Raw genomic sequence first — 17,554 nt, forward strand, 5'->3', positions numbered from 1 at the left:
AACAGCAGCGTTGTGCGCGGTCTCCGGCACGTTTTCTCACCGGGAATTTTATTTCCAAACACGATGCCCTCTTACCCGTGCGGTTGAGTTCCTGAACTGCCTCTGCCTTCTGAGATAGGTTTGTCCCTTGGATGTAGGTGTTAAGCCATGACTAGAGGGAGCATAGTCTGGTCATTACAGGGACAGATAGCAAGGCTTGGCTGAGATGGCATTTCCTGGCCTTTAGTGCACAGCCCATAACCTAGTGCTGGCTTTGTGTTCCTCGTAGAGTAGGAAACTCTAAGACAAACCATGCAGGTATTGAAAATAAGTCAAGGGGCCAGGTAGACGGTAACAGGGAGTGGTAGAGTGCATGGAAAAGCAGAGAACACGTGCCCTGTCTAAATCGAGTGGCTACCATGTTGCTCTGATTGTCACTGTGCAGAAATAGCTGGCCCAGCATTGCCAGCACTCTTGGATTTTCAAGGGAAGCTAGAAATGTGGAAATTTTAAATGTGAAATCTCCCGAGTTTTAAATGTTGGCAACTAAGTAAAAAAAATTTTAAAAAGAAATTGTGCCGAAAAAAGACACGTCCTGGAGCCACATATGGCCTATAGGTTAGGTTTGCAACCTCAGAATAAAAGCAGAAGAGATAGGGGAATTTTAAGCAAGCTGTATCATGGACAGCAAGCCAAGGCATTTGAGTCCCACCCACCTGGGTCATTGGTACCAGCCTTCTGTTGCATCTAATGGCAGGAGAAGAAAGAACATAGGTTGAAGACAGAGCGGTGGCCACATCAGGAGCCAAAGGTGCAGAACAAAGGTCGTATCCCAGGGACCAGTAGGACTCCCTGGTGACCTTCTTTCCATGACCCCACACAAGCAGGAAATGCAGAAAGAGAGACCTGTGGTGGAGCTTTTCTTTACCATAATGCACTCGTTCCTGTCCCTTCTTGTTTACATAGTGGCCTAGGGGAGGGTGCCGGGGAGAGAGTTCTCCTGGGCACCATGCTTGGCTTCCTAGGGGTATTCTCAGATACTTCACACTCTTGCTATGGGCGTAACAATATTCTGGGTAACTGCTCTTCTCTCCAAACTCATTACCATCTCTCTTTCATCAGGTTGACTTTTCATCCTTCCTGAGCTGAACTCACAGAAGTGCCATCAAAATGAAGGAGTCCATGTGTAGATACAGTTTGGGATTCCTTACTTGGAAGGTCCTAGGCCATGCAAAGTGTTACTGTAAGGGCAGTGCAGAAGATGAAGCAGCCTGGGGTAAGGTTAGACCAGGCACCTGCTGGAGGAGGGCAGGGGCGGGCATGGGATGCTCATCTCCCTGGCCAGGGAAGCTGTTAGTGAGGAAAGATGACTCCTGTCCTCCGTCTGGGTCTTGTAGAGGGAGCCATATATAAAGTCCTGCCTCCCCTGCAGAATGTCCCCACCACTGCTGCCTTGACCTCCATTTCAGCCTCTTTTCCCTGGATATTGATTTTCAATAAATGGAAGCCATACTGCAAAGTAGTTACGTATAAGGACTTTGGGGTTGTGTAGAGCTTGGGTCAGCATCAGATTCTGCCACAAGTGAACTTGGTTGATTTGCTTGTTTTTTAAATATATTATCAAGCCTTAGTATTCCCACATTTAAAATGGAGTTAATAACGTCAGCCCTTCAAGGATGCTGGGCGATACTGAATTAGCCACAGGCATCACCTGGCACTGTCCCTAACTTACATAGATCTTTGGATGCCAAGGCGCTCAGTGATGCATCTGGTGGTAGGGTTGTTACAGCTGGACATGTTACAGCTCCCTTCTTCAGTCCGTGCCTTCCTGCAGCATGGTTCAAAACCTCTCACCTCTTCTTACCCCTTGGGAAAAGTGAGGAGGCTTTGGAGACAATACCCCCTGGCTGGGGTGCGGTGCAGAGCAGGATTCTTGCCCTTCCATCTGTCCTGTCGTCCCCTCCTGCTCTCTGTCTCTGTCTCTGTCTCTCTCTCTCTGGACAAGGATCTGAATTGCTCTGGGCCTCCGGTTCCCTACCAAGGCACCCATGACCTCAGCGCCAGGACTCCTGTGTATTTCAGCCCACTGTTGAGTATAAAGTGCTTCTCTCAATATAAGTGCTAAGCACTCGTGTGATGTAGCAACTTGAAGATGACAAACAAATACATTTGAAGAGGAAATGTTGGAAAATAATCCAATAGAGCTCCATTCGGTATTGGGCCTTTTATCAAGGCCACAACCTAAACCGCTTTATGGAGTTAGGTAACGAAATTATCATGTCACATAACAAAAGGAAGAAGCAGGGACAGAAAAGGAGGCCGGGAGAATCCGAAGCCATGTGAGGAGTGTGTAGGCAGAGGAGATGCAAGGAAGTTCTCGCTGGCAGGTGCCAGAAAGCTGGGGGCCCTAGGTCGCCAAGGCCAGGGGTCGGCCCTGGGGCTGTGGTGAGACCACAGAGAGGGACAGATGATTGGGATCTGTGAGGCTGTCAGAAAAGTGGAGAGGCTTGAAGGTCTAGGCCCCCTTCTGTGTGGCACGGCCGTTGGAACCCTCCCTTCTCTGCTGCAGTGAATATTGAATCACTTGCCCTTGAAGATTTGACCTGCTTTTGGCCCGGGGGGATTGGCTCCGGTCCTTTCATCCAGTACTGTGGGTGCTCAGCGCCCCTTCTCCCCCAGCCTGCCTTCCCAGCGCCCCTGGGAAACTATCCCAGAGTCTCTGGCTCCCTTCTCAGGAAACCTATACCAGACAGTCCCTGAAGACCAGGCTCTGTTCTGAGTTATGAAGCGCCCACAGTGAACTCTGTGCTGCACGACTTTGTGTAGAGCAGTCACCAGATGGAGGAAAAGGTTAGACGCACGGGGGTCCGTGGGGGCACAGTGAGCAAGGCCTTCTTTGGAGGTGGCTTTGCCCCTCCTCGGCCCTCCCTGCATCCGTCTGTGCTTTTCCCAGTCAGTGTCCATGGTGGTCCTGGTCTCCCCTGCCCTCCCCCAAGCAGATGCCTTTTCCTTCCTGCTCCAGGGCTGCTCAGAGCAAGAGGGGGAGGAATAGAGGATCTTGGAGCAGTGCCTCCTATGCTATCAGGATTCAGCACTTAGGATCTTGGAAAGGCTCCACCTGGGAAAGAGTTCCAGAGAAAACAAACTTCAGATCCCGGCTAATATGGGAAAAGGCTCATGTTCACGGAGGCAGCTTCAGGGACCTTGGCAGAGGCTTAGGCAGGCTTGGCCCTGCCTTTAATGGATCCAACATGGAGCCTTCCAGGACCCATGATGCTGCGTGGCCTCCAAAGGAGATTTCACTCTCCAGCTATAACGATAAGCCTTTCATAGGAGTTGTGGTCCTTGGGTCCACTGAACCAACAGCATTTATCGTTGCAACTGTTTATGCCCTGACTCAGGCAGGAAAGGTTTTTGAGGGACCAAACTCGCCACCGCCCCATGCCCCATCTCCTCGTCCTCCCCCGCTTATCAAGTTGTTTTCCTCTTAGAGATTAGCTGAATTTTTTCTTGGAGAAAGAAGGGGACAGAAAGAGGGTCTTGGGACTTGCAGGGCCATTACCTAAGTGATAAGAATCCTCCTTCCAGCCCTGGGAATGGCATCCAGAAGAGCAATGATGGGCACACGTTCAGGTTGCTCTGGTCCAAGAAGGAGGATTGGGGGGTGGGGGGCAAGGATGTGGGGGAGGGGGTTGGACAGAGTTCATGGGGACGGCAAACCTTCCCTGACCCCCTGGCGCAGTTCTTGAATGCTCCCGTGTGATACTGTGAGGACAGTGTCTGTAGGCTGTATGCATGAGATGAACCAGGTGCCCCTCTAGGTAAAGCAGTGTTGACTACGGATCGGGGAACACCTGGCTTCTGCTTCTGGCATCGTGCACGTGAAAAATACTTCCCCTTGTTTCTGCGCTTGGGGCTCAATACTGACCATTAATTCCCCCGTGTCTGCCTCTTCTGCCAGGGGTCTTTTCAAACATAGACAATCATGGGATTTTAAACTTGAAGGACAATAGAGATCATCTAGTCTCATCAACTCACTATATATATGAGGAGCCCGAGGTCCAGAGTGGGGAAGTGGCTTACCCAAGGTCACATGGTGAGTTACCTCCTTTGACGTCTTTGTATGCAGTACAGGCCCCACCCCCAACCAGTTTTGATTCTTCAGATCTTAAGACCACGTGGAGTCTCCAGTATGTCCCAGAGGACTGGGGGATGACTAGGTGCCCAGTGTGGGATTGGTACTAAAAATCCCTTAGGTCAGACGAGTCTTCCAGGGAGGACATGTCATAGGGCCGAGGCGAAGGGTGTGGGAGAAGCAAGAGAGGGACCACAACCTGGACAGGAACAGTGGTGTCCCACACCTCCTAGGCAGGCTGCCCAGACCCGTGGCCTGCCTTTCCTTCCACCTCAGACCCAAGAGAGCCCTCGTCCCTGGTTAGCACGGGGAAGCTATCGCAGGAACCTCTCATCCTGAAGCTGAGCCTCTCTCTAAACATGATGTCACAGACAAGGAAGTTTCCCTCCGTCTTCACAAATCTGACCCCGCTCCCTACAGATGGAGAGCTCCCAGTGTCCAGATTACTCCACTGTGTTTTGAGCATCACGTGATCCAGGAATGAGGAGGAGAGAGTCTCTGTGCAACCAGCTCAGTCTGTCCCCATCACGTCCCCAACATCCAGCTGTCCATTGTGCCCTTCACATACCTGCCCGTAGCTTTCATGAGAAGATAGGCTTGCTCCTGTCTTGTCTGCAGGTGCGTGCTCGCACGCACACACACACGCACACGCACACACACACACACTCTAGACAGATGTTATTTCACAGACATCATTATAACCTGGGGTTGATTGAGAAACCTCCATCTGGAGATTTGATCAGGAACACCCACGTCTCTGGATCTCCTAATTCAGTCTATGGCAGCGTGGCCGGAAAGGAGCTGAGCTGTCGTGCAAGTGGCCGCCATTGTCATTCCTCCAGGGCGTTTTTATCCTCTGTAAGACTTGGAGTCACGATAAGGCTGCGAGAACAGCCGTTATTTCCTAAATTTCCACCGAGCCGGTGAAATGAGACCAAAAGTCAATGAGAGAGAGCTGGCAGGCTTGGAAGAATAACGCTCCGCTCCCATCCCTCCCCCCCCCCCCGCCCCCGCCACCCCCACGGGTATGGTCAAGGCAACCTACAGAATTCCAGCTCCTAGGGTTAGAAGTGGCCCTCTGGTATCCCTTAGCAATGCAGGTTCTGAGAACGCTTTCCCTCCCGCCCCTTTCCCCCCATCCCAGTGACCCTAGTGGCTGTGCCCTTCCCTAGATGAGGCTGTTCTGCTATTCCGTGACAATCCAAGGCCCAAGCCCCTGAATATTTGACTCCCTTCCCTTCCTCGGTTCAGCGGAGGCCGCAGCAAAATGGAGTGTTTCCAGTTTCTCTGACCACGCTTGGTTTTAAGTTAATCCCCTCCTCCCTCTCCTTCCCTTTTGCTGACAATTCGTTTGACCGTTTCCGATAGATCTGTGTCCGTACCTCCCTCTTCCCCCACCCCCCTCAAGCCCCCTCTCCGTCTCCCCTCCTAGTTTTGATCTTCTTTGGGGGTTTTGGTTTTTACTTTATTTTGCTTTTTTCTGTTTTTCTGTTCTTTTGTTTTTGTTTTTTATAGGTTTCAGAGAAATTATGTTGAATCCAATAAGCCTTCCCGGACATTCCAAGCCTCTTAACCATGGCATCTATGTTGAGGATGTCAGTGCTTATTTCAGCAAAGGACGTCATGGCTTTTAAAAACTCCTTTTAAGCCTCCCTGTTTTGATGTCACCTTGGTAGGCTGGGCCCTCTGAGAGGTGGGAAGCTCTAGGCGCTGTTCTCTTTGGATCCGGGGATGCTAAGTAGAAACCGCATGAGCCACCGGTGCCCCTGCACCCTTTACCGCCACCGAGATGGGTGTCTTCCCCCATCTGCTACTGGCAGGGTCGCCCTTTCCCTCAGTCATCACTGTGCTCCTTTTTTCCCGGCCTCCGAGGCAGCTCCTGCCACCAACTTTAGAGCCGATAAAGAGAATTAAAAACCTGTGCACCAAGAACCACCTTTTAAACACACTAGCCATTCTCTTGCTTTACAAAAACAACCCAACCAGCACGAGAAAGCCTGATGGAAGCCCAGCCGTGCTCCGGCCTCACTTACCCTGCCTGGAAGCGTGGGGTCTCCCTGGCTCTCCCTAGGATACCAGGCTGTCCTCTTAGTGACCTCATCGCCCTGCAGCCTCCAGCGGGGAAGAGCGGCTAAGCAGAGGTGGAGACCACGCGCTGAGAGAGGGGGAGCCAGGCCCAAGTGTTGGCACCAGATTAGGTCTCAGAGGAAAGAATGGAAACCAATCATTTTCTATATATATATATATTTTTGGTTTTTTTGAGGGTTTTTTTGGTGGAGAAAACCATACTTTTTTTGGACACATTTTCCCCCTACCTTCCTCTTCTTTCTGGAATGGCTCACAGTGAGTGTGATACTAGAAAACTCCTTGGCCCCTAGATCGGCAGTCCTGACAAGCTTTTGCTGCGGGAGGTCTTGTCCATCAGTTGGCCATCCTGCTAGGACCACAAGGGACCGAGGGAGCCAGGGGCCAAGGCCCTTCCTACAAGTCCCTGATTCCAGGATTGGCTCTCTACCCCCACTCTCACTTACTCTTGACTCTCAGAACTTTCGGAACCCAATGGAATCACCAGTTCAAGGCCAAGATGAACTGAAGGGGAAGAGAAGGAAAAATTGGCTTCCTCCAGCCCCTCTCATGGAAGTGTCATCCTGTTCTCTGGTCAATATATGTGTTTACTTTGCTTGCTTTGACTCATGCCTTACTCCATGGCCACCCTCTCCCAAAGAGGGGGTTTGCTTCCCCCCCACCCCCCACCATTTTCCACGTAATCCACTGGGGAGAGGGAAAGGGTAAGGGATGCCTCTCCCCAGCTCTGATAGGAAAGGCACAGTGGTAGAGCCTGAACCTCTCCCAGATTTGCTGCCGTGTTGGGCGAGTGGACTTCGGGCTTGGCCCAGGCGCCTCCGTCGTGGGAAGTCGGCACAGGCTGCCCCTTGATGGGACGGCGGAGAGTGTGAAGCAGGGATCTCCCACGGGGAGCTCCTCGGACAAGATGGTGGTGGCTTTTAACCCCCTAAGTTTTGGGGTGGTGACGCACAGTAATAGAGAATAGTCTCTGCCTTTGGCAAGTTGACGTGGGAAGTAAGAGTCCCGCTTAAGGTTTTCCTTCCTGGGTCCTGTGGATGGTGATTCTTTGTGACGGGTTCCCAGCCTGATTCTGCAGATGCCTCCATGGGGTTTCAAACCACGAAGCTTGCTAGGTTCTTGGCCCGGATCTGGGGTGGCCTCCCGGACACCGTAGCTTCCAGAGTGTCATGTGGGGATTCAGGTTTCCTCCAGGGCCTTGAGATGTGTGTTTATCCAGCTCCTGCCATCTTCCCCGCCACCCTGCCCCCCAACGCTTCGTGTCAGGCTGTTCCCCACCGTGTCCTGCTGACCCTCTGGGCCAGGGCCTCCTCCCGAGTGTGGCTTTAAGGAGTAAGCTTGAGGATGATGTTTTTAATTATTGTAAATCATTACCTCATTTCCAGCCTGCCAGGCTCCATCCACCCCAGCATCCTTTATTCTGCCATTTTCTCACCTTGTGCTATGACAATGGGGCGTTGTATTTCCACAGAGACTTATAGGAGTGTTCAGTGTATAGTTTCTTAATAAACACTTTATTTTCTAATGAAATGACTGCATCAGACCTCTTATTTGGCAATTCTGCAAAGAATGTTAAAGATCCAGAAATTCTCACATTTCCCGCCACACCTATTCAATTGTTACTCTTTTAAAGAAGTTTCTTAGCTCAGTCCTGTTTACAAAAGTGTCTGTAATCTGTTGCACTGGTGGTTTTCATCGAGACTCCTCCAGATAGGTCAAATCCATCTAGTGAACTGTTTCCTCGTCCTATCAAGGAAGAATTAGAGGCACAGAGAGGTCTAGTGGTTCACCCAGGGTCACACAGCACAAGAAGCAGAGGCCAGGTTCAAACCTGACTCCTCCAGACACTGCTCAAGCCCCCGAGACCCTCGCCTCCTTGGTGTCTGGGAGACTGCTCTGTTTCCTGAGCAGCCGAGGCTTATCGAGATCGTTTCTTCAGAGCTGATGTGTAACAGGTTTGGGGAGTAGAACCGAGGGACCCTCGAACCAGTAAGTCGATAGGATTTTCCCTCACATGGAGCCGGTTTGTACCTTCCCTGGGTCTTGAGGACGTGACCTTGCCAGAGGAGGACTGGGCTCTGGGCTTACAGGCTAGTCTGCTTATCCTTCAGGGACACCCTATCCACACACCCGCACGCACACCCTCAGGTGGGCCAGACTGTCCCATGGGGCTCTTGTGGGCTGCGGGAAGTGGGAGGCAGTCATGGGGGTCCTGCCGAGAGTAGAATGCATGAGTGAGCTGGGCACGGCTGTGTGCCCTGGGCTCCTGGCTTTACCCAGCTGGAAGGGGTTGCCATGCCTTCTGTAACTTACGACATCTTCTACCTAGGTGGAGGGACTCTGTATGCAGGACATCTGGGGCAAGAGTGGAAGACAGGGACTGAGGAGACGTTCCTGGGTGGGATTGGACCTTTCACTGGGCCTCAGCAGGCTCTGTTGGAGCTCGCCTCCTTAGCAGGTAACAGTGAGACAGGTAGAGCAAGGTGGGTGAGCTCAAGGCGGAGGTCCAACAGGGACCTCCTGACCCTCATTGATTTAATCTGTTTAAATTGAGTTTGAGCTCCCCCCAGCCTGACCCCAAATGGAAGTTCGTCTCCTCTAGAACGGCCTGGGGAGGGCATTGCCCCAGCTCCGCATTCCCTTGTCCTCGGTGGTCCCAGGTCTGGAACTGGGATCGCTGAGGGGCGGGGCTATTGGGGAAAACTTCCATTTTTAGCAAGAGAGATCCGACCTTTGCTTTGGTCTAATGCATGGAGCCTTGGATGCTTGGGAGAGGAGGTGATGGAATGAAATGGCCCCTGAGAAGAGGGGGGGACCAGCACACAGCTCGGACGGAGGGGTGCCACCAGCCTGTGAAGGGAGGGCTGTTCAGCACAGCAGGAGGCAAGAGGAAAGATGAGGGATTAGAGGTTTGGGGCAGCAAAGGGCAGGAGGGCTGGTCTGGTGGCTTCTATTTTGCCTACGAGGTGCAAGGCCAGGCCTTGTGCTGGGAGTGAGATCTGAGGAGAGCTGAAAAGTCTAAAGAGCCAGGGAGAGCAACGTTTAGTGCCCAGGACTCTGTTTTCCTGCTGGGCCCCGAAGTCCCAGACGTTTACTGCGGTGTTAGAGCCTCCGGGGCAGTTAGAGCTCGTGCAGGGCAGACCTGGAGAGCACCGCTCAGCCCAGAAGGATGCTGCCTTGGACAGGCTTCGTGCAGGGAGGCTCCGGGGACCAGCAAGGCCTTCCGGGTTTGGAATCTTCCCCATGGGATTTCACAGTGGTTTTCCTGAACCTCAGCGTACGTTTTGGTCCCATGGTTCAGGTCCACAGCTGACGCAGGCCATGAAGCCTGTGTGTTTGTGGGGTGGCTAGACGGATCTTTGTTCTGGAAGGGGTGTTTGAGGAGCAACGGTTCTGAACCCTACTCTCTGGAGCCTGGAGAGCAGGAAATTCGCTGTGTCTTTCAAGACAGTGGTGAAAACGGGGGGTGGGGCCCTCCAGGGACATGCTCTGGAGAGGCCCGGAGCCTTTCACAAGGGCTACATGGCCAGATCCTGGAACTGGCTGCCAAGCGCCAAAGAATGGGCCCACCTGTGGGACGTTAACAACAACCGTATGTCCCTTCTGCAGACCCGCTCAAAGCCAGGCACATTTTACCCCGGAAGAAGCGGACGCTCAGAAAGTAACCAGCCCTGGTTTTCACAGCTGGTGACCGGCAGAACCAGAGCTGACAGGAGGTCTCCTGGACTTCGCAGTGTGCTCCACAGAGCGGCCTGTCTGTTGCTTCTGGAAGGCCGCAGTCCTGGGGGGCTGCACAGCCACCCCTCCCGAGGTGAACAAGTCTTTCAGGGCTCTCCGAGGCTAGATGCCATCCTCCCTAAGCTCCTCCTGGCGCCTCTCAAACACGGTGATTTTAAAGACTCCCCAGAAAAGAATATCTGGGGAGTTTTTTCTTTATCCCATTCTAGCATTTTGTGACCCCGGGCACCCGAAAGCGTGGTTGGTCTTAGGTCTAAGATGAATGATGTGGCTTGCAGTTGGCAAGATTCCCAGGCAGACGATGGTGGCATCTTTGATGTTGGGGGAGGGCTTATTGGGTGAGACACCCCATTCTCAGGATGGTGGGTGAGGCTGCCCACGTCTGGGCAAGTGTGAGCAGCTTTGGACAGGAAGGTGGTGGAAGGAAGGAAGATCCTTGCCTGACGCTTCCCGTCCGTATTCGAACTTTCTTGTCCCACTCAAAAGACGTCCCGGTGTGTCGAAACTCAGCCACATGCTTCTAACCCGGGAAAAGAACCGACGCGAAGCGCGTGTAATGCGGAAGCCAAGAATCTGGCCTCTGGGCTGCCCTGGCTCTTCCCTCTTGTGTGGGAATTCCTTCCGCCAAGCTTACAGCAGCCACGTCCTCACCGCCACCTCTCAGCCACAGGTGTGACCTCAGCACAGGGGGGACTGTGCCGGGATGCCTCTCCTGCCCGGGCCCGGTTTCCACACGCCGAGCCCAGGCACGAGCAGAGACTCCCGCGTCTCTGACACAGTAGTGAGGGGGCCAGAGGGGCTTCGATGGCACGGAGGCTGGACAAGAGCAGGTGGATCAATGCAGCCATGCCGGACGTGGGTCAGGCAGGGGGCCTTCATTCTTCAGGGTGCAGGGAGTCTGAGCTCCGGGTAGACTCCTGCATTGCTGCTGCAGTGGTTCTGGAAGGGAGAGAGAAATAGGGGAGGAGGGGGGAGGCGCAGGGGGGGTAGTGATGCAGGCTGCTCTGGGGAGGACGGGAATGGAGAGCAACTCTGGCGTGTGACAGTGGAGAAGGTGACGGGGCAGCAAGGAGCAAAGGACGGACGGGGAGCCTGGTTTGCAACCAGATTGTCCACGGGGCCTGGGGCTCCCCCCCCCCCCCACCGCCACCCTTCAGTGGGGCCGATGTAGGCAAAGCCCACGTTTGCCTTGAGGCTCCGGCTCTGCCCTTTGCCGTTAGAAATCCTGTGACCACACCCCCCTTCCCACCTTCCGCAAAACCTCAGCCTGGATCTGACACCACTCTCAGAGCTAAGTGACACTCCTGGTTCAACCCTACTCGAACCCCAAAGTGAGTTGAAGGAGATGAGCTTGCTGGCAAGAGATAAAGGTCCCCTGCCTGCTTTTTTGGGAGGTGGTTCGAAAATTCCATCAGGATTCTGAGATCCATTTAGGTAGGATTTTAATCCCAATTCTTCCTTTTCGGTGGGTGGCTCATCAAGGAACCCAGGGGTCCCCTTGGAATTAAAGCTCTGCTTGCTCAGGGAGGTTTCTGCATGGCGGATGAGGTCTGTGGCCTCTCTGTACTTTCGTCCCCGTCCATCAGGACACTTCCCCTCCATCACCAGATATCTGGGTGTAGACCTCTGAAGGCTAAGTCGTCTTTCCACACCGTGCTGGGCTCGAGGTGGATGGCAGTGCGTGGCTCAAGTGTTCTGTGTGCTCCCGGGCGGGGGACGGTGATTGCTGGGGAGGAGGAGGAGGTATCGGGACCGGCCTCGGATAAGGCCCGCGGGCTGCCCTAAACAAGGAACAGGCAGGCGGGAGGGTCTCTGAGGATCCCACATCCCGCAGGGACGTACAGGATGCTGCTGGCTCGGATTCTGTGCCAAAGGCCTCCAGCCCAAGGCAAGGCTCAGTCCGTGCGGGTGCACTCTGGGAAGGAATTTGGAACTATTTGGGGGAGAGGGGAGAGGCAGGATTACCCAGTTCCCAGAGAACAGCCAGAGCCGCAGAGAGGTCCCGGCCTCGGGCCTCGGTGACACTTCCCAAGCCTAGCAAACAGGAGACACGCGAGCTTTCTGCACATGACCAACGCCACCCTGAGCGGCTCAGGGTCGTGGTTTTCTTCCCCGTGACCCTCTCTGCAAACAGGAGCTGCCAGAGGCCTCTCTGAAGTAGAGGAATTGAACTTGGACTTGGCTGAGAGCGGAGAGAGGGGTACCCGGCGTAGGCAGAGAGGCTGAGCACGTCTCCCCACGCCCCTGTCAGAGCAGTGTCAAGCGACAATCAGGGTTTGGAGTGATGGCCGACACTCCCCACTCAGCAGTGGAAAGGGTTTGAAGACCAAGGAGCGAGCCAGCCCAAGGTGTGAATGAGTTCCGGGGTGGCACTCTCTCATTTTGGCCTCGTCACAGTTCGGGGGGCAGGGCGTCCTGTCAGCTCGGATACTCCCCCTACCCCACCCGCCCTGGCCAAGCCTGACTCTGGTGAGTAACGCCCGAGGCCTTGGTGGCCAGTAGTGGCACCCAGGCTGCCTTCGTGGCTGTCTTCCCTCCTCAGTTTCTGCCGCCCGCGAGCTGTTACCACGGCAGCGGCGTGAACCTGGGTTCCCCCTTTGCGGGCCTCAGTGGAGCTATTGGCCCCTCTCCCTTAAAAAGACACAGGCTTCCCTCCTTTGTCCCCACGTTCCTCCTGCAGTGAGAAGGGCAGGGACCTTTCTTTCCCCAGAAAGGTGATTTCCTTGCTGTCAAATGTGGCCGGGTGACACTTCTTTTACAGAGCTCGGAAATGCCACCTCCTTTTACCCTGAAGCTGACACCAGTTGTGGTCTGTTTTGGTCCTTGGGTCATTGTTTTGAAATTGCGACACCGTGTTCTTTACTCTGCAAGGCTTGCGACAGCCTTTGGCCAAAGGTCATGCTATCCTGACTCCCAAATGGACTTCTCAGGGGAAAGAGAGGGTGTGGGGCTGCGGGAAGGGGTCACAGGTGCTCTGAAGGGAAGGAGGTGCGTCTGTAGTCTGTGATGTGGCTCTCTAATTGGCTGAACAGGCCTGGGGTAACATTTACTTCACACAGCCAAGGTTCTTGGGGGTATCAGGAACACATGCCATGGAAAGTCCTTGAGTTTGAAGCTGAGAAGGTTTAGATCCCTAACACAGGAGACCTCCGGACCTACAAGACTTCTCTCATTCCTAGTCTTTATCAGCATGGGTTGGACAGGCTGTCCCCAAGATCTGCCCTCCTGCTGCCAAAGTCAAGAAGGCGCAAGTCCTAAAGTCTGTGTCCCCTGGGCCATCCAATGTGGGTGTTCCTCCCAGACCCTCCTTCAGACAATCTCAGGGAGAAAGAAAATTCCAGAATGCAGGCTAGTTGCTGAGTCCGGCCTGTCTGTTCTATATACACTGGAGTGTTAGCCTTCTCTTGCTATTAGTTCTGAGAGAAAACTCACATAACAGCCTGAGGGGAAATCTCACAGCCATTTTTGTCCTGAGCCACGGTCTCCACAAGCTCAGTCTGGCCAAGAGGTCACATCCAGGATCCGTGACTCTGGCAGCTCTTATCTGAGGGCCACAGCTTTGGACTGAAGCCTTTCACTTCAGAGGGAGCCAGATGCCGAGCGGGCCAGTGAGAACCTCAGTCCGTTCTTTCCCACAGTCAGTGGGAGCAGAGAAGGCATCACAAATATAGAATAGATTCTGAGGATGTCCTTCTTGGGAGAATTTAAATTCTGAGTCCATGTTTGAATGACTCATGGAATCCTTCCATCTTTGTGGCTGTCGGTTTGGCATTTTTGCTACCATAACAGGCAATTGCCACTGGTTACCTCTGTTACCAAAGGGCCAATATCGTCATGAAGAAGACCAGAATAACCCACTGTGTATTTTCAGGATGGCGTTTTTGGCCATCTTAGTTGCTTCAGAGGGTCAATCCCTTGACCAACTATTGTCTCATGTGAATTGATCAGGTTTTTTTTGGGCAAAACTTCAGTTTCTGCAATATGACTCTCTCTCAATTTGAGTCCTCAGTGTTCAGAGAAACCTTTTCCTCTTACTCCAATTATTAGGTAAACGATGTAATAAACAGTGTCGTCAGGATCAAGTGCTCTCCTTTCCATTGGCTGCAACAATGCTTTCCTAAGAGCCCATCAAATAACTTTGGAGAATGTTACACGGTATAGCCAATGTCTTACCGATTCACAGTACACGTTAGGATATAAAAGGCTCTGAGAAGTCCTCCTTTAAATAAACCTTTTTGTCCTACCACTTTCCCAATCTAATTGAACATAGACTTCTCTTAATACCTACCAATAGATTGACACACACACACTTTAGGTAACACCGAGTTATGGTGTGGTCACAGCTTTTTTTTTTTTTTTTTTTTTTTAAAGAAGAATGAAGTAGGATGTTAACCACTGACCTTATATCACGATGAACAACCACACCCCAATACCTTTGCCCAGCTATGGCGTCCGTCCCTACTTCTGCCCTCTGCCCTGTATAGAGGCAACAATGAATCTGGGAGCTGTTGGATAGGTACTCTTGTGAAGCAGGAAACCTTCACTGTGGTATCTCAGAAGAAAATGGTAAGTCATTTCACATAAGCGTTTAAGACTTCAGCACTAACCCTGGCTGCACTCCCGGGCTGGTGGAGGTGACATCATCTAGGGGTAGTACACAGAATTGAAGATGTAAATGACTTGGGGTAAGTTACCTTTCCGTGTTCCGCATCTCTCTCTCAACTTGCTAATCCTCAGATAAAAGACTCTACTAGACGGGTGCCCCAAATGCCATATCCCCATGAATCGCTATTGTCTCCTGGTGGGGGACATCTTCTGGTTCTTGGGGTCACCTCCCTCTGCTGAATGTCTTGGTGTATCACATGTGAAGAATACCTCTGCCCCCCCCGCCCCGAAAGGCTGGGGGGCTTGAGAGCAAGGGGAGGGAAGTAGAGAGAGAAATGGCTGCCCGTTTGCCTGAGGGTTGGTGGATTTCTTTGGATGAGGAAGGAAGCAGATGCTTGGGGGTTAATAGACCCTCTCTGTCACAGTTGGACGGGGCCAAGCGGGAGCTCTCGGCAAGATTTTCCGACTTTGATCTCAAGAAGGCAGCTCTGCCTAACAAATAGTCTGAAATGTCAAAGAATAAATGTTAAAGCTTGAGGGGTCGTTCTCTGGGGAGTTGCCTGGGCTGGCTGGGGAGGGAGGGGAGGAGGGAGAGAGGGACACAGCAGAATCCTTCACATAAAGATTCTGACTTGGTTTTGTGATATTTAAGAAAAAAGAAAACTCTGAATTATTTATAGCACAGAAGATGGAAGCAGGCTGTAGAGAAGTGGCCAGGCTTAAGACGGTGGTTCATGTTCCATTATTTATCTGCCCCAGCCTTGAACTGGCAAAACTTGCCTCGTTAGTGACGTGCCACTGACCTCTCCTTGAGTTACTTATTATTAGTATTACTCGTATTACTATTACTGTTATTATATTAATTTAAAAAATTCAAGTCTTTTGACATGGGAGTTGGGGGGAGGCAATTTCTAGAAACAGTTGTTGCAAAAAGCAGGAGTTATCTCTTCCTCTTGAGGGGTCTCCAACATGTCCTTCACCGCCTGTTTCCACACCCACCAACGTGCATAGTGCTCCTGGGTGGGTGTGAAGCATCTTGGTTTGGGCCTGGCTTCCAGTTGGCCATGTTGCTATTATTTCATCATGGCGGATATATCTCCTGATACGTTCCGTTTGCAAAATGGAGGCAATGATCATATGCCTTTTCTGGGTATGCCGGGGAAGTGAATGATGCCATGTGTTCAGAACACTTCAGTGCCTGGGTAGGGGTGGAGGGCAGAGAAAATAGCATCAATGTTGTGTGAGGGGGGTAAAAAGGAATTAGAAGAAATTTAAAAAGGGAAAATCAGAAGTGATAGAGGGATTAGTGTTAAAGCTGGAAAGAATGAAGTCTTTTCATCTGCTTATTTTGGACAGTGATGTTGTTTAGATGTTTAAAAAAGTGCTTCTGGTTGCTAATCACATCCTGATTCTATAGCGTGGGTAATTGAAATCCACTGATAATCTCAGAATTGCAGTTAAATTAAAAATGACAAGCTTCAGATGCTCTGCCTTCTCCCTCCACAAATAATACAAATGTGCTCTCGGTCCCTGTGCCTCCCAATTGTTCTGCACACCCTGGACATTCTCAGAGACGCGAACAAATGGAATGGGTTTTTGACAGGTTGGGGATGTTGAGGTGAAGCTAGTCCAAGTACAAACTGATCATAGGTAGGCCTCCAAGCATCACTGTGCTTACTATGTATTACTTTTATTGAAAATACTAATACTGCTGTTTTTTCTGGACTTGTCTTTTCCCCACCTAGAAGAACCCAGAGAACATTTTGCAGCTAAAATGTCACAGTGACACTCCTGTTATAAAACTCTGAAAATGTACTTATTTTTATACCCGGTAACTTACTCTACCTCTCAGAAAGATCTTTCAAATATTTTTCCTCCACTGCCTGCTTTCGGTGATGTAGAAGTGTGACCAGCATTGTTGCTGTAGGGCAGTGGTTCTCAGACCCCTTGGGCTTGGGACCCCTTTACAATCTTAAAAATTATGAGGACCTTAAAGAGCTTTTGCATGTGGGTTAAATCCATCTCTGTTTACTGCAGTGGAAACCAGAACTGAGCAAGATCTTAAAAACACAAGCACATGCACACATCCCACTTAGCCATCAGGTGATGTCATCACGTAGCAGGAAGCCACTGGAAAAACGCCACATACACCTGTAAGAAAATGAGAGGGGAAAAAAAATGCATAGACCATCTCAGTAGACCTTAGGCTTTAAACCTTCCTAGGAAAATAGTTTTAACACATGGCTCTCCTGATAAGGTCTCGGGGCTACCAGAAGTCTCTGGACCACATTTTGAGACCTGCTGCTGTAGGGAAACTGAGGCCCAAGCAGCTTCTCAAATCTAGTCTGGGTCCCTTTGTTGTCGGTCAATGATACCAGTCAGGCTCTTTGCTCCAAGTGTGGGGCTACCGTCAGAACCCCATTTCTTCATGCAGATACCACTGATGATGCAGATACTCAGTTGCTAGGAATACGGGAAATACACGGGAAGGAATTCATCTATTCTGAAGAAAACTGAGAGACAGATGTTTGCTTGCTCTGGAGAAGGAGCATGGGCTTGCTGTAGCAGTAAGCATGATTGGCTGATTGAAGACACTCATCACGAATAGGGTTTTAAAATCCTGATGGTGAAAGAGGGTGGAATGAATGGCATGGGATGAAGGAAATTTACAATCAACACCTTGTAGGTCAGAAGCCCAAACGTGTGTATTCTAGTCCTCCAAGTGCATCACATTTGGATTTGTCTAAGGAACGTGTGGGGCTCAGCAGTGTTCTACCAGGACCCATAGGAGTGTCTGTTTTAAGTTTGGAGACCCTGCCCCCTCCCTTACACTCCTGACCTGGAAAGTTCTGGTAGAGGGAGATAGGACTGTGAAGTGCATGACATCGTAGGGACCGTTGGGTTAACTCTGTGCACATCTCAGACAGTCCTGGGCGCGTGGCACTGTTTTTCCCGTCTCTTGTCATTTGTACCTTCGTACCCCAGATTTGTCTTTCATACCGCAGGGACTGA

General features: G+C 51.6%; 1 protein-coding gene across 5 annotated transcripts in view; it reads left to right on the plus strand.

Moving 5' to 3' along the window:
• The window catches only part of NTRK3 (neurotrophic receptor tyrosine kinase 3), a 380,533-nt gene that overhangs the window by 275,387 nt on the left and 87,592 nt on the right, over window positions 1-17,554 (plus strand). The window contains exons 13-14 of one of the 5 annotated variants that reach the window (XM_030317428.2): window positions 3,941-4,075; window positions 5,630-7,726. The exons of 2 other annotated variants lie outside the window; for them this stretch is intronic. In XM_030317428.2, coding sequence (XP_030173288.1) covers window positions 3,941-4,075; window positions 5,630-5,748 — 254 coding nt within the window. In that variant the 3' untranslated portion in view covers window positions 5,749-7,726. Of the gene's footprint in view, window positions 1-3,940; window positions 4,076-5,629; window positions 7,727-17,554 lie in introns of those variants that run through there. 2 more of the 5 variants (XM_032593571.1, XM_030317429.1) reach the window with 2 other exon arrangements.

Source organism: Lynx canadensis, chromosome B3 (genome assembly GCF_007474595.2).
Source record: "Lynx canadensis isolate LIC74 chromosome B3, mLynCan4.pri.v2, whole genome shotgun sequence".
Taxonomy (NCBI): domain Eukaryota; kingdom Metazoa; phylum Chordata; class Mammalia; order Carnivora; family Felidae; genus Lynx; species Lynx canadensis.